This window comes from Geotrypetes seraphini, chromosome 11, assembly GCF_902459505.1.
Source record: "Geotrypetes seraphini chromosome 11, aGeoSer1.1, whole genome shotgun sequence".
In the NCBI taxonomy this organism is placed as follows: domain Eukaryota; kingdom Metazoa; phylum Chordata; class Amphibia; order Gymnophiona; family Dermophiidae; genus Geotrypetes; species Geotrypetes seraphini.
In genome coordinates, this window is record NC_047094.1 from 130,562,187 (window position 1) to 130,576,047 (window position 13,861).

Sequence of the window (13,861 nt, forward strand, 5' to 3'; positions counted from 1 at the left end):
AGCAAAGGCCAAGACCATTTTAATTGAATGAAAATAGATTCAAAATCCAGTTAAAGATGGAATGAATCCTATATGCTTCAATATACATCCCTCCAAATACATCCTTGTATTATTTCTTATGTTAAATTTGATCTGTACATTATAATATTTTATCCCTTCCTCTCAGATATTTACTCTTCTGCCTCGGTGCAGGCTGCGATCTGACATGCTCTCTCCCCCGTTTTTATTTATTTTTCTTTTATACATAATCTTACCATTTACTTCTTTGGCGCTTAGCTTAAATTGTGATTCAGGAAAGGTTTCTACCTTCAGTTCCCCCTCCCTTTGTCCTTTCCCTTGAATGTTCTCTTTCTTTCTTAGTTCCAACCCGTCTTCCCTTTTGTTCCGGTTTGTCAATGTCTTTATAAATTGTCATTTCCCTGGGTTTGCCTTTGTTCATATTGTATCTTATTCGCGCGTGGTTTTGACATTTTTTTGTACACCACCTAGAAGGCTGGATTAGGCCATATAAGAAATTTTAAATAACCTTGAATTTGGGGCAGACAGGGAAACGCTCGCTGGCTTCCTATAGATCATCGAATTTCCTATAAAATAATGTTACTGACTTACAAGACCAAAACTTACGGCCAACCTGATTTTATTAACAGGCTACTTATCCCCCATCGCACATTACATTCATCTAATCAAAACTTGCCATCCATCCCTTCTTTAAGATACGTTAACACTATGCATTCTAGCATTTTTTCTGTTACGGCCCCTACCCTCTGGAGCTCAGCACCAAATTATATAAGAGAAATTATATCCCTGTACATTTGATTTTTTGTAGCATTACTTGTAATTTGTTTTTAATGTACGCTCTTTGTATACTTTGTAAAACTGCTTTAAATTTTGATAATGCAGTATATCAAATTTTTAAATAAATCTAAAACCTGAAATTCTATGTGAATATTCTATTCATTTACTTTTTTTTTTTTAAATAAATTTAATGATTTACAATATCAAAAGATATCAAGGATAAAGGTTTCTTACACCAAGTTTTTGACAATAGTTATACAACACAAACATTCCTTTTCAAGCCCACAAATAGTGGGGAGACATGCAACTTCCAACTAACAAAAATACGGAAAACAAAGAATTGGTTCTTGATTCATTATGAATCTTAACCATTCAATACTATTGGGAATCTTACATCCACCAATTTCTCAGTAATGAATCTTTTTTTTTTTTTTTTTAATTTATTCATTTTCAAGATTACATTAAGTGTTAAAATATATTCAATCACATAAACAATAAATACATCACTTAGAAATAATCATTGGCACATCTCATATATTCTTATACCCTACCCAATCCCATCCCTCCCCTTCATATATTTAATTATCATAAAAACATGTGATAATAAAATACCCCCCTCCCTACACTTTAAATTAACAATTAATATAAGGGAACCAATTTTTAAATTAATCTTTACAATATTTCATTAATGGTTTCCACACATCCTGAAACTTTTTAAGATAACCCCGCTGTACTGCAATAAACCTTTCCATTTTATATATATGGCATAAAGAGTTCCACCAGAAGTTGTAGTTCAATCTCTTCCAATCTTTCCAGTTAAATGTGATTTGTTGAATGGCAATTCCAGTCATTATAAGTAATAATTTGTTGTTATTTGCAGAAATCTGACTTTTGGCTCTCATTTCCATACCAAATATCACAGTATCATAAGTCAATGATATCATTGTAATGAATCATTAAAACAATAAGAAAAATCATTTCTGTTCTCGAGCTATTAGAAATGGTTGCAATTGAATAGGATCCCAAAATACATATTCAATGTCTTGTGATTTAAGAAGACATTTGCATGGAAATTTTAGACAAAAAGATGCCTCAAGAGCTAAGACTCTTGTTCTTAATTTCAAAAATTCTTTCCTTCTTACTTGCGTAGCTCTTGAGACATCAGGAAAAATTCTAACCAAATCTCCACAAAATTTTGTCAATCTATTTTTAAAGTAAAGTTTCATTATTAGCATTTTATCTATCTCACTCATGCATGTTATCACCATAGTGGACCTACTCTGAATAACATCCTGAGTATCGTCCAAAAAGGTTTATTTCACTTGTTACCAGATGGTCCACCTCCTGGTCGGATTGTATTTTCTTTTGCGGAATATAGTAACAATTATTGATTGGGAAATTCTCCGGATTGGGTAATCCCAGTATTTCTTTAAAATACCGTATTTGCCGGCGTATAAGACGACTGGGCGTATAAGACGACCCCCCAACTTTTAGTTAAAATATAGAGTTTTGTTATATACTCGCCGTATAAGACTACCCCTTCTTCCGCACACCTTCTCTACCGCCCCAGGTGCAGCACAGCCGGCCAGGTCCCCTTACTTTTGTGGCACTTCCCCGACCGACCGATAACAGCCCGGGTCCGACAAACCTCCCTGCCCTTAACCGCGAATCTAAATTACCTTCTTACAGCTGCTGTAAGAAGGTAATTTAGATTCGCGGCTACAGGGCAGGGAGGATTGTCGGACCCGGGCTCTTATCGGTCGGTCGGGGAAGTGCCCCAAAAGTAAGGGAACCTGGCCGGCTGTGCTGCAACCGGGGCGGGGCGGGCCGCTCCTCTCCTTTGGTAGCCACTCGAACCGCGAGGCTACTCTCCTTCTCCTTATCTGCCCTGCCTGCAGCACAGAGCCGAACGGAAGTGTTCCCGACGTCAGCGCTGACGTCGGAGGGAGGGAGGGCTTTGTTTAAGCTTTGTTTAAGCCCTCCCTCCCCTCCGACGTCAGCGCTGACGTCGGGAAGACTTCCGTTCGGCTCTGTGCTGCAAGCAGAGAAGGTAGGGAGAAGAAGAGCCGCGTACATCCAGAAGACTGAGCATCCAGCCCCGCAGGAGCCCCGCGACCCTCGGAGGCGTCCCCATGGAATCCCCGCGACCCTAGGGGCGTCCCCGTGCAGCTCTCTAAACAGTACCCGGCGTATAAGACGACCCCCGACTTTGGGGAGGATTTTAAGGTACTGAAAAGTCATCTTATACGCCGGCAAATACGGTACTTCCTCAACAAAATTTCAGGAGATAATAAATGAGTCACTGGGAAATTAACCAAGCGTAGATTCCTCGCTCTATCCATATTTTCCACCATTCATTTTCAATATTAAAAATTTTTTCTTCTTCCTTGTAGTACCTACTTTTCTGTAACCGCATCGAACTGAAAGGCATTTAGCAGTATATAAATAAAGTCTTATGTTATGTTATGAATGGCAGAGTGAATATCAGTGTACACGTTCACAGAGGCTCACTTAGGGCTCCTTTTACGAAGGTGCGCTAACGTTTTTAACGCACGCACCCGGATTAGCACGCGCTAGCTGAAAAGCTACTGCCTACTCAAGAGGAGGCGGTAACGGCTAGCGCATGCGGCATTTTAGCACGCGTTATATCCGCGCGTTAAGGCACAATACGCCTTCGTAAAAGGAGCCCTTAGATTCAGACGAGGATACCGACCCTCCATCCCTGTCTGGGAGACTTCCCCTTTTATTTCAGAAAAGATGAGGCAGAACTTACCACATCTGGCATGAACTTATCAAGAAGAGACTTCAGTGACTGTAAAATTTCTCCTTTCACACTGTAAAGAAAATGAGAATAGAAGTGAAAAACGACAGGTGGGAAATGTATCCAGCCCATAGACCACAACTGGATTTCTTTCGAACTATTTCTGCTTTCACCTGAACAGATAACTAACTTATGGTCATGGTTTTGCTTCGAAGGTAAACATATTTTTAATAAGTACTCAGTATTTGTGAATTGTTCAGATTCGGTGCTGAATGTGTTGAAGGTGACAACCAAACTATATATTAAAACCTTTTTACCAAACAGGGGACCCAACACGGTCCGTGTTTCGGACAACCTTCATCATGGGTCACAGTGACTCTCGGCGTTACATAACATCAGTTTGGCTTTATTATATACATTTGTTGTGACATATGTTTTATCCTTTTTCTACCATGGACCCCTGATGAAGGTTGTCCGAAACACGGACCGTGTTGGGTCCCCTGTTTGGTAAAAAGGTTTTAATATATAGTTTGGTTGTCACAATAAATTTTGCCTACATCGTTGTACATATTTGCAGTTTTGGCTTGTTTTTTCCTGGTTGGTTTTTTCACTGCAGACAAGGTTGGACTCCCCTCTTTTTGTTTCTGAATGTGTTGAAGGTGACATCATTGTATCAACAGAGATGCAAATGCACTACAAATATTTGCAAACCAAAACCCAACGAGAGATAGTCCAGTCCAGCTCAAGAGATGTAAAATGCTTTATTCTTGTATCAAGACAAGGAATTGACCAAATATATAGTTGGCATGGTGACAAAAAGCAGGAATCCACTAGAAACAGGGCTCCATATTCAGAGGGTCTCTGCATTTTAAAGGATTTTTGCCTTTTAGAGGGTATTTCATATTGCAGAGTTCTTTTTATGTTAGCTACTCGCATTTGAGCAGGTGGATTCTGTGGATCCAAGGAAGCTGCCCATTAACTCTGTTCCCAGTGCTAAGATTTGTCAGGCAGAGCAGAACAGAGAAGGAATGGCAGAGAAAAACAGAATACATGTTCCAAGCCACTATAATTCCACAACCCAAAATCTTTAATACAAAATAATGTACACTTCTCCCTCTGTATTCGCAGGGGATGCGGGCAGAACATAGCCATGAATGCTGAAAACCCCCAAATAATTGTTTGCATGTTATTTGCGGGTTTTCGGTAAAATAGACCTAAAAAAAAAGATAATAAACCGTGGAAAACCCAACCCGCGATTTGCTCCGTACAACGCCGGGAGCAGCGATTTTCCTTCAGGAACCACCGGGAGCAGCGGTGTCCAATGTGAAACGTTAGGTTCAGTGCTGAACATTAGGGGGCGGAGTCAGCAGCCGAAAAAATGCGAATAAGCGAATCCGCAGATATGGAGGGAGAAGTGTACTGCATAAAGTAAAAATATATGAACCTGTACTTTACTTTTGAAAAGAATCGTGGCTGGTGTGAGGGAGACAAGAGAGAGGAGAGGATGAGGGTCACTATGACATGACGGCGCGTATTGCAAGACCTCGCTTGTTTAGAACAGTCACGACGCTCCCGCAGCGTCAGAGAGAGAAAAGCTATCGGCTCAGTTGTCATGTGCATATACTCATATGGCAAGACCTCGCTGCTTTGTCGAGTTAAATTTTAATAAAACATTTTGCTCATCTTGCAAAACACTCGCAAACCAAGGTTTTACTGTAGTTGCTAAATATGTCTTCTAGAGACCAGGGATCTCAAAGTCCCTCCTTGAGGGCCGCAATCCAGTCGGGTTTTCAGGATTTCCCCAATGAATATGCATTGAAAGCAGGGCATGCACATAGATCTCATGCATATTCATTGGGGAAATCCTGAAAACCCGATTGGATTCTGGCCGGTCCGGAATTGCCCATGTCTGTTCTAGACCAGGGATCTCAAAGTCCCTCCTTGAGGGCCGCAATCCAGTTGGGTTTTCAGGATTTCCCCAATGAATATGCATTGAAAGCAGGGCATGCACACAGATCTCATGCATATTCAATGGGGAAATCCTGAAAACCCGACTGGATTGCGGCCCTCGAGGAGGAACTTTGACACCCTTGACCTAGAAGGTTTCTTCAGTTCTAGCATGATCTCTTTTGACTGTCCCTTTGTGTGTGTCTAGCTCAAGGGTGGGCAACTCCAGTCCTCGAGGGCCGCAATCCAGTCGGGTTTTCAGGATTTCCCCAATGAATATGCATTGAAAGCAGTGCGTGCACATAGATCTCATGCATATTCAATGGGGAAATCCTGAAAACCCGACTGGATTGCGGCCCTTGAGGAGGGACTTTGAGACCCCCTGTTCTAGACCAATGGCACAGAGTAAGAAACTTTAAATATCCAATATATAGTGGTAAAAATGATCATATTGAATTTCTGTGAATCATTTTAAATAATGCTGTAAGAAGGAAATCTCTTCAGCTCACCCGTTCAGAGCTTTGACGACAAGATTTTCATATGTAGTCTGACAGCTCTCCAGAATGACCTTGGGGCTTCCATCTTTGTCTGTAGTCAAGTGGGCTATTGATATAATGTTCACCGTCATCGAGGTATACAGCTTATGACCCATGGGACTGGAAGAAGTAGAAGTAAAATCAAAAACAAAATTGACATCTTGATAACTTTAATTGTAGACATTTGCTTTTTTGAACAAAACTGGACCAGCAAGCCAAGCCTGCAGCTTAAATGTTTTTAGTCTAGGACCTTTAGCTTGGATGTTGTGACTAGAGTTTTCCAGATGTATGGATGTCCCCGGACATGTCCTCCTTTTCGAGGACATGTCCGGGGGTCCAGACGGCTTTTCAAAACCCAGAACTTTGTCCGTCTGGAAGGGCCGTCCACGCATGTGCGGACGCAGTGCGGTGATGTAACATGCGTGGGCACGTGACATCGTTGTGTCGCGTCCACGCCGTCTGGGGGGGGGCAGAATGGGGCGTGACACAGGCGGAATGGAGCGGAATTGGACAGGCCTGGGGGCGTGGACATGGGTCTAGATTTTCCTTCGGGAAAATCTGGTAACCCTACTCGGGACAAACTTTCTAAATGTCCGCGTCGAGAAGGAATGAAATAACTATGGCAAGAGGATGGGATCAAAGGAAAATATCGAAACAAAGGCATAGAAGAGGTGACCCGCATGTTTTGGCATAGACTAGATCAGCATCCCGCAAACTTTCTTGAGCCGCGGCTTGAGGCATCCGAAAGTGCGCAGGCGTCACCATGATGACATCGTGCACGTGCATGATGTCAACCATGTTGACATCCGCGCACGCATGAAGGACCTCCAGATGGGCCTTGAGATGCCAGAAGGGAAGAGGGCCAGATGGAAGAGGGCAAGGAAGAGGTCCAGAGGGAAGAATAGGCGCCGGCACCGGCTGATTGGTCTACAGGATGTACCTCTCGCCACGAGAGGCACGTCCTGTAGGCGGTCAGCTGGCGCCTCTCCTCCTCGCCAGTGTGCCGAGGCACACCTGAAATCTCAAGAGGCACAAAGTTGACAATACACTGGACTAGATGGTCAATGCTGGCGTATGCCATCTATTAGTATGGTACTATGGGGTATAACCAGGCATTGAATATCTATGGATAAAGTCAGCAACGGCCAGAAAAATGCTCCTGATTGGTGTAGCCCAATTTTACTACAGGAAGAGGCGGTCAGAGCAGACCGCATGTGATTTTCTTCACCCGCCAGCGCTCCAGCTGCCCTCTCCTGCCTCCCCAATGCAGTTTTTTAAAATTCGGGGGGGGGGTGTCCTGGAACAGAACCCCCAAAATTTCGGGGGAGTACTGTATATTGTGACAGGGAAGCTCCTGTCACTGGTTCAAAATCTGCTTTAAACCCTTCCACTAAAGCAGGGGTAGGGAATCCAGTCCTCGAGAGCCGTATTCCAGTCGGGTTTACAGAATTTCCTCAATGAATATGCATTGAAAGTAGTGCATGCAAATAGATCTCATGCATATTCATTGGGGAAATCCTGAAAACCCGACTGGAATACGGCTCTCGAGGACCGGAGTTCCCTACCCCTGGACTAAAGCAAACGTGCCTATTTCTAAGCCAAGGAAGCTGCCCATTAACTCTGTTCCCAGTGCTAAGATTTGTCAGGCAGAGCAGAACAGAGAAGGAATGGCAGAGAAAAGCAGAATACCTGTTCCAAGCCACTATAATTCCTTTTATAAACATCTGTTAATTCTCCGGTTAAACCTCTGGTCAGGCAATCTGACACAACTGGTTAGAACTCAAGTGAAAGTTACACAGCAGGATAAATCAAGGTCAGCTGAGAACACACAGGCAATCAGGAACCTGGAGGGAAGGACATTCCTCACAGAGGAGGGAACTGAAGACTAGGAGCTCTGTCTTATTGCCTTCTGCTAAGAAACCTCCTATCTCACAGCACTGCCCTGCTGACAGAACTTTGCTTTCCAAGCAGAGGCTAATTGGAAGGGAAAAGCTCCATGAGCAGGGCTGGCCAAATGCCGCTCCAGAGGATAGCATGTACCCAGCTTCAGAGAGTAAGGAATCTCTTATGGAGGTAGAGAGAGATATCTCTGAGGGGAATGAAATGGACTGCAGCCCAGAAGCCTTAGACTATATGTCTGAATCCAGCATGAGTTGGTAAGGTACTGTGCGGGGGAAGGGAATGAAAGTTTGTTCTATAACAATTGTCCAAAGCAGTGATTCCCAACCCTGTCCTGGAGGAACACCAGGCCAATCGGGTTTTCAGGCTAGCCCTAATGAATATGCATGAGAGAGATTTGCATATGATGGAAGTGATAGGCATGCAAATTTGCTTCATGCATATTCATTAGGGCTAGCCTGAAAACCCAATTGGCCTGGTGTTCCTCCAGGACAGGGTTGGGAACCATTGGTCTAAAGTACTTTAAAGAAACATTTCTGTCCTTATGTGGGACTGTATAATGAATGAGAGTTTGATGTGTGAATGTGAAGATTGCCTAATAGCAGAAATTAAACCAGAATCCCTGTATGCAAGCAAAGCATGAGTGGGGGATGGGCTAATGCTAACTAATGTTAGAAGGAGAAATAAAGCCCTGAGTGGATTCAGTGACCTGACATTTCACATCCCTGATAGTGGAAACTTATTGGGAGGGGAATCTTAGACCATTTAAACAAGGGTGGATGGTTCCCAGCCCACTACCCAGAAATAAGATGGGTCAGGGAGATATTTATAATTCAGGTAGTCGGGTGAGGAGAACTTCCTGAAGAAACAGTAATTGTGCCGAGCCTAGAAAGGGTGGAGCTAAAGCCCAGGGCCGGCTGGTCCTCAGGAGCTCTTGTATATAAGTTCTTGAAACTTTAATGCTGCCTAGAACTGTGCAAAGCATGGCAGCAGAACTGTGAAGAAACCCTGTTTAAAGGGAAATATTTTTGTTTTGTTTTTTCCCTTCTGATTGATGCAAAAAGTGGCTGTAAAGGAGAATTTTGTTTGTGATAAATCCTTTTTCAAGTATCATCAGCCGGTGAGGCTGTATTAGAACCAGTACAAACTGAACTGATAATAAAACTTGGAACTGGCAATTATTGGTGGAAGGTTGTTGGTTTTTTTTTTGTTTTTTTTTCTCTCCGCTATTCTTATTCCAGAGTGGTCCTCCAAAGATCGCTAATACTTACACCTGGGGCGGGAGCCGGGTTGCTAGACTTACCCCTGACCCTGTCACAATATAAGAACATAAGAATTTGCCTCCGCTGGGTCAGACCAAGGGTTCATCGAACCCAGCGGTCCGCTCCTGCGGCGGCCCATCAGGTCCATGACCTGTAAGTGGTCTTTTGTCTAACCCTTGGATTCCTACTTCCTTATATCCTGAAAAACCTCTTATCTTTGCCCTTTTTGCTCCTGTGTCCTCCTTTATCTGTAGCCCTCAATCCCCTTATCTTTCAGGAATTTATCTAGTCCCTCTTTGAAACCCCTTAATGTAGTCTGTCCTATTACATCTTCCAGGAGCGCATTCCAGGTTTCCACCACCCTCTGAGTGAAGAAGAATTTTCTGGCATTGGTTCTAAATCTGTGTAAGGAGTGAGATGGGCAAACACCAAACCAAAGGAAAAAGTGCCACAGCAATAGAGAGAAATCCCAAAACCACAAAAAGTGGAACAGTTCCTAGATACTCAGGTAGCTTCCGGTGCAAATGTTTGTCATTCTCAAAATGTCAGATAAAAGCAACTTGGATGCAAAGAGTCTGTGTCAAAAATGATACAGTCATGCCCCCCGTATGTTCTGTAGTTTGGTCAGGGAGACTGGATCCTGCTGTGTTTCGGCAGAAATTTGCCTGCCTCAGGGGTCCTTTGACAAGTAAGAATTCAACATAAAAACAAATTAATAATGTACCTAGAGTAAATCAATTTAAAAAGTAAAAAAAAAAAATAAATTTAGAAATGAAATGTGAGATACCCTCAGATTAAAAAAACCCCCAAAACAACTTATGTAAATCTACAGCAGATGGGTAACACAAGTGCTGTCTTACAGGTTCATTGAGTTTTCTCATTCATATGGGCTAATCTCAACAACCTACGTATGATTTTTAAATTTCAACTGATCAAATATAACACTCAGTATTGTAAGGATTAATTGAAATTGTTTCCCTTATATTTATCATTTTAAGGTGTAGGGAGGGGGGAATATTTATTATTATTTGTTTTATATGATAATGGAATATATGGGTGGGAGGGATGGGAAAGGGATAAAAATCTATGTAACGTATCAGTGATTGTTTGTACGTGATGAATTTATTGTTAATGTGAAGGAATATTTTTAACACTTAATGTAATCTTGGAAATGAATAAAGAATATATATAAATAAAAAAAAACACCCACTCAGGGCTCCTTTTACGAAGCCGCGTTAACGGTTTAACGCGTGTAATAGCGTGCGCTAATATGCCGGCCACGCTGGCCGCTACCGCCTCCTCTTGAGCAGGCAGTGGTTTTTCGGCTAGCGCGGGGCTTAGCACGCCCTAAACAGGTGCGCGCGATAAAGCCGCTAACACAGCTTCGTAAAAGGAGCCCTCAATGAAGGAAAACCATCTGTAAAAAAAAATATATATCCCGCCCCAGCGAGTTTTGTCCCTGTCCCTTCCCCATTCCTGTAAGCTCTGCCTTAACCGCACAAGCCTCGAACACGTATGATTTTAAAGTGTTTGAGGCTTCTTCAGATGAAGACAGAGTTTAGGCATTGGTGGAATGAGGCATTATGACATCACAATCTGAGCTCTAGAATGTTGCTACTTAGGATTTTAAAGGGTTTGAGGCTTGTGCAGATGAGGATGGAGCTTAGGCATTGGTGGAATGAGGCATTATGACATCACAATCTGAGCTCTAGAATGTTGCTACTTAGGATGTTAAAGGGTTTGAGGCTTGTGCAGATGGGGACTGAGCTTAGGCACTGGTGGAATGAGGCATTATGACATCACAATCTGAGCTCTAGAATGTTGCTACTTAGGATTTTAAAGTGTTTGAGGCTTGTGCAGATGAGGACGGAGCTTAGGCATTGGTGGAATGAGGCATTATGACATCACAATCTGAGCTCTAGAATGTTGCTACTTGTGATGTAAAACATCTGAGGCTTGTGCAGATGAGGACAACGAAGCTTAGGCATTGGTGGAATGAGGCATTATGACATCACAAGTTGAGCTCTAGAATGTTGCTACTTAGGATTTTAAAGTGTTTGAGGCTTGTGCAGATGAGGACGGAGCTTAGGCATTGGTGGAATGAGGCATTATGACATCACAATCTGAGCTCTAGAATGTTGCTACTTACAATTTTAAAGGGTTTGAGGCTTGCGCAGATGAGGACGGAGCTTAGGCATTGGTGGAATGAGGCATTATGACATCACAATCTGAGCTCTAGAATGTTGCTACTTACGATTTTAAAGTGTTTGAGGCTAGTGCAGATGAGGACGGAGCTTAGGCATTGGTGGAATGAGGCATTATGACATCACAATCTGAGCTCTAGAATGTTGCTACTTATGATTTTAAAGTGTTTGAGGCTTGTGCAGATGAGGACGGAGCTTAGGCATTGGTGGAATGAGGCATTATGACATCACAGTCTGAGCTCTAGAATGTTGCTACTTACGATTTTAAAGTGTTTGAGGCTTGTGCAGATGAGGACGGAGCTTAGGCATTGGTGGAATGAGGCATTATGACATCACAATCTGAGCTCTAGAATGTTGCTACTTACGATTTTAAAGTGTTTGAGGCTTGTGCAGATGAGGACGGAGCTTAGGCATTGGTGGAATGAGGCATTATGACATCACAGTCTGAGCTCTAGAATGTTGCTACTTACGATTTTAAAGTGTTTGAGGCTTGTGCAGATGAGGACGGAGCTTGCAGGAATGGGGCAGGGACAGGAAAAGAACTCTCCAGGACAGGGCGGGACAATGAGTTCCCGTGGGGAACAGGGAAAAATTTGTCATTCTCTAATGTGAATATGGTGCAAATCTTCTAAACTACTCACCTCTGGCCACCGACTTCCATTTCACTCTGCAAAGATAACTGCATTCTGTTGCCATTTAAAGGTATCAATGACACTTTGGGTGGCAAAATATCAGAGATTTTTACGCTGGAGGGGGGAAAAAAATTGGAAACGTAAAAATTAAAATGAATTTATTGCAGTCATAAACATATTCCACCATCAGAACTGACTTATGGGAGGTCCGTTATGAATATTTATAAGGTACACATTTCCCCCAATAACTGCAAATGAGTTTCCAGAAAAATGACATGGCGAGGGCACTTGAGGAGTGAAATTCACTATTCTTATTCTAAGGCCTAATCTGATGCTCCCACATAAACAAACTTAAGAGCTCTTTTACTAAGCTGTGTTAGGCGCTATTATGTGCTTCACTGCACACTATTTTTTTTTTTTTTTTTTAGGGGCAGCCAGGGACAGGAAGTGGGTGTCCCTGCACTAACCAGTTACCATGCACTAAGGGCCAAATTCTATAAACGGCGTTCCAATTGTAGGTGTCCTACCACTGTCTAAGCAGCCTATCGGGACGCACGATTTCAAAAAAAAAGAAACAACAACAACCCAACAACCACCTGAGATAGTCCGCCTGTCGTGAGGGCAGGGAGGTGCCCAGGGACATTTAAGCTCGCCCATGGCTGGGCGTGGGCTTGGTTTTGCCCGGAAGTGGCAGCAGGGAGTGGGCATCCCTCCTGACGGCCCAACCTGCGGCGGGGTTCAGGGGTTCCCTGCCGCTGCCTGTGACATGGACGCCAGTTGGAGAATCTAGGCGGGGTTAAGGGATTCTGTATAGGATGCCCGTGTGCAATTCTCGAGAGCCGCTTAGTGGTGGCTAAGACCAGGCAGCCTGTACAGAATCAGGCCCTAACTGGTTAGTGCATCGTTAATGTTTGAGCCCTTACCAGCTCCTCAATAAGTAACATTAGGGTATGGGCATTAATGAAATGAATAGAAACCAGGAGCTTATATGGGTGTGCTAATAGTGGCCTTGGCATGTGGGAAGATCTGCCTAAGGGCGCTCTAAGGCCATTTGTTACCACAGTTCCAAGTTTCCAAGTTTATTAAATGTCTTGATTTATCGCCTATTCACATTTCTAGGCGATGTACAAATTGTTCAAAAAATTAATTAATATATCATTTACAATAAAAACAAACACAATAAAGGAAAATTAAACCTTAAATGGGATTTAACTGACAATACTAAAACATAAGGAAAGTTATTTAATTCGAAGGTTACATACAGTTATTATGTTTAAAAATTCAAGGGAAATACATTAGGAGGGGTAAACAATAAATTCAGAGAATTAAATTGATAAAGCAGAGAGATTTAGTCATTAATATACTTAATCATTAAATGCATCTGTAAATAAGAAACTTTTAAGATGAGCTTTAAATTTTCCTAAATTTTTTTCTAGTCTTAGGTAAAGTGGGAGGTTATTCCAGGACTGAGGGGCTGTTATAGAGAAGATTGTGGTACGTCTTGTGTTAATGACTTTCAATGAGGGGCTAGCTAAGAGATGTTGATCCTGTGATCTGAGAGATCTAGAGGAAGTATACGGTATTAATACTCTGTAGATAAAGGCCGGAGTTTTAGATTCTAAAGTTTTATGTGTAAGTAGGCATTGTTTGTAAATGATACGGTGTGCGACCGGAAGCCAATGTGCTTTCTTGAGTAAAGGTGACACATGGTCAAATTTTCAGTAAAAGGGGTCTGTAATTACACAAATTTACTGCAACAGATTCATCCATTGTTGCTGGCTTCAAGGAATATTTCTAATGTTTAACCGACACTTATTTTCCTGTT

At 42.5% G+C, this 13,861-nt stretch overlaps 1 protein-coding gene across 1 annotated transcript in view; it reads right to left on the reverse strand.

Annotated features, from left to right (window-relative positions):
• Positions 1–6,138, reverse strand: part of LOC117345642 (BPI fold-containing family B member 4-like) — a 31,252-nt gene extending 25,114 nt beyond the window's left edge. Inside the window, exons 1-2 of the mRNA XM_033914577.1 lie at positions 6,013–6,138; positions 3,569–3,629 (exon numbers count right to left, since the gene is read on the reverse strand). Coding sequence (XP_033770468.1) covers positions 3,569–3,629; positions 6,013–6,131 — 180 coding nt within the window. The 5' untranslated portion in view covers positions 6,132–6,138. The remainder of the gene's footprint in view (positions 1–3,568; positions 3,630–6,012) is intronic.
• Positions 6,139–13,861: the final 7,723 nt, after the last annotated feature.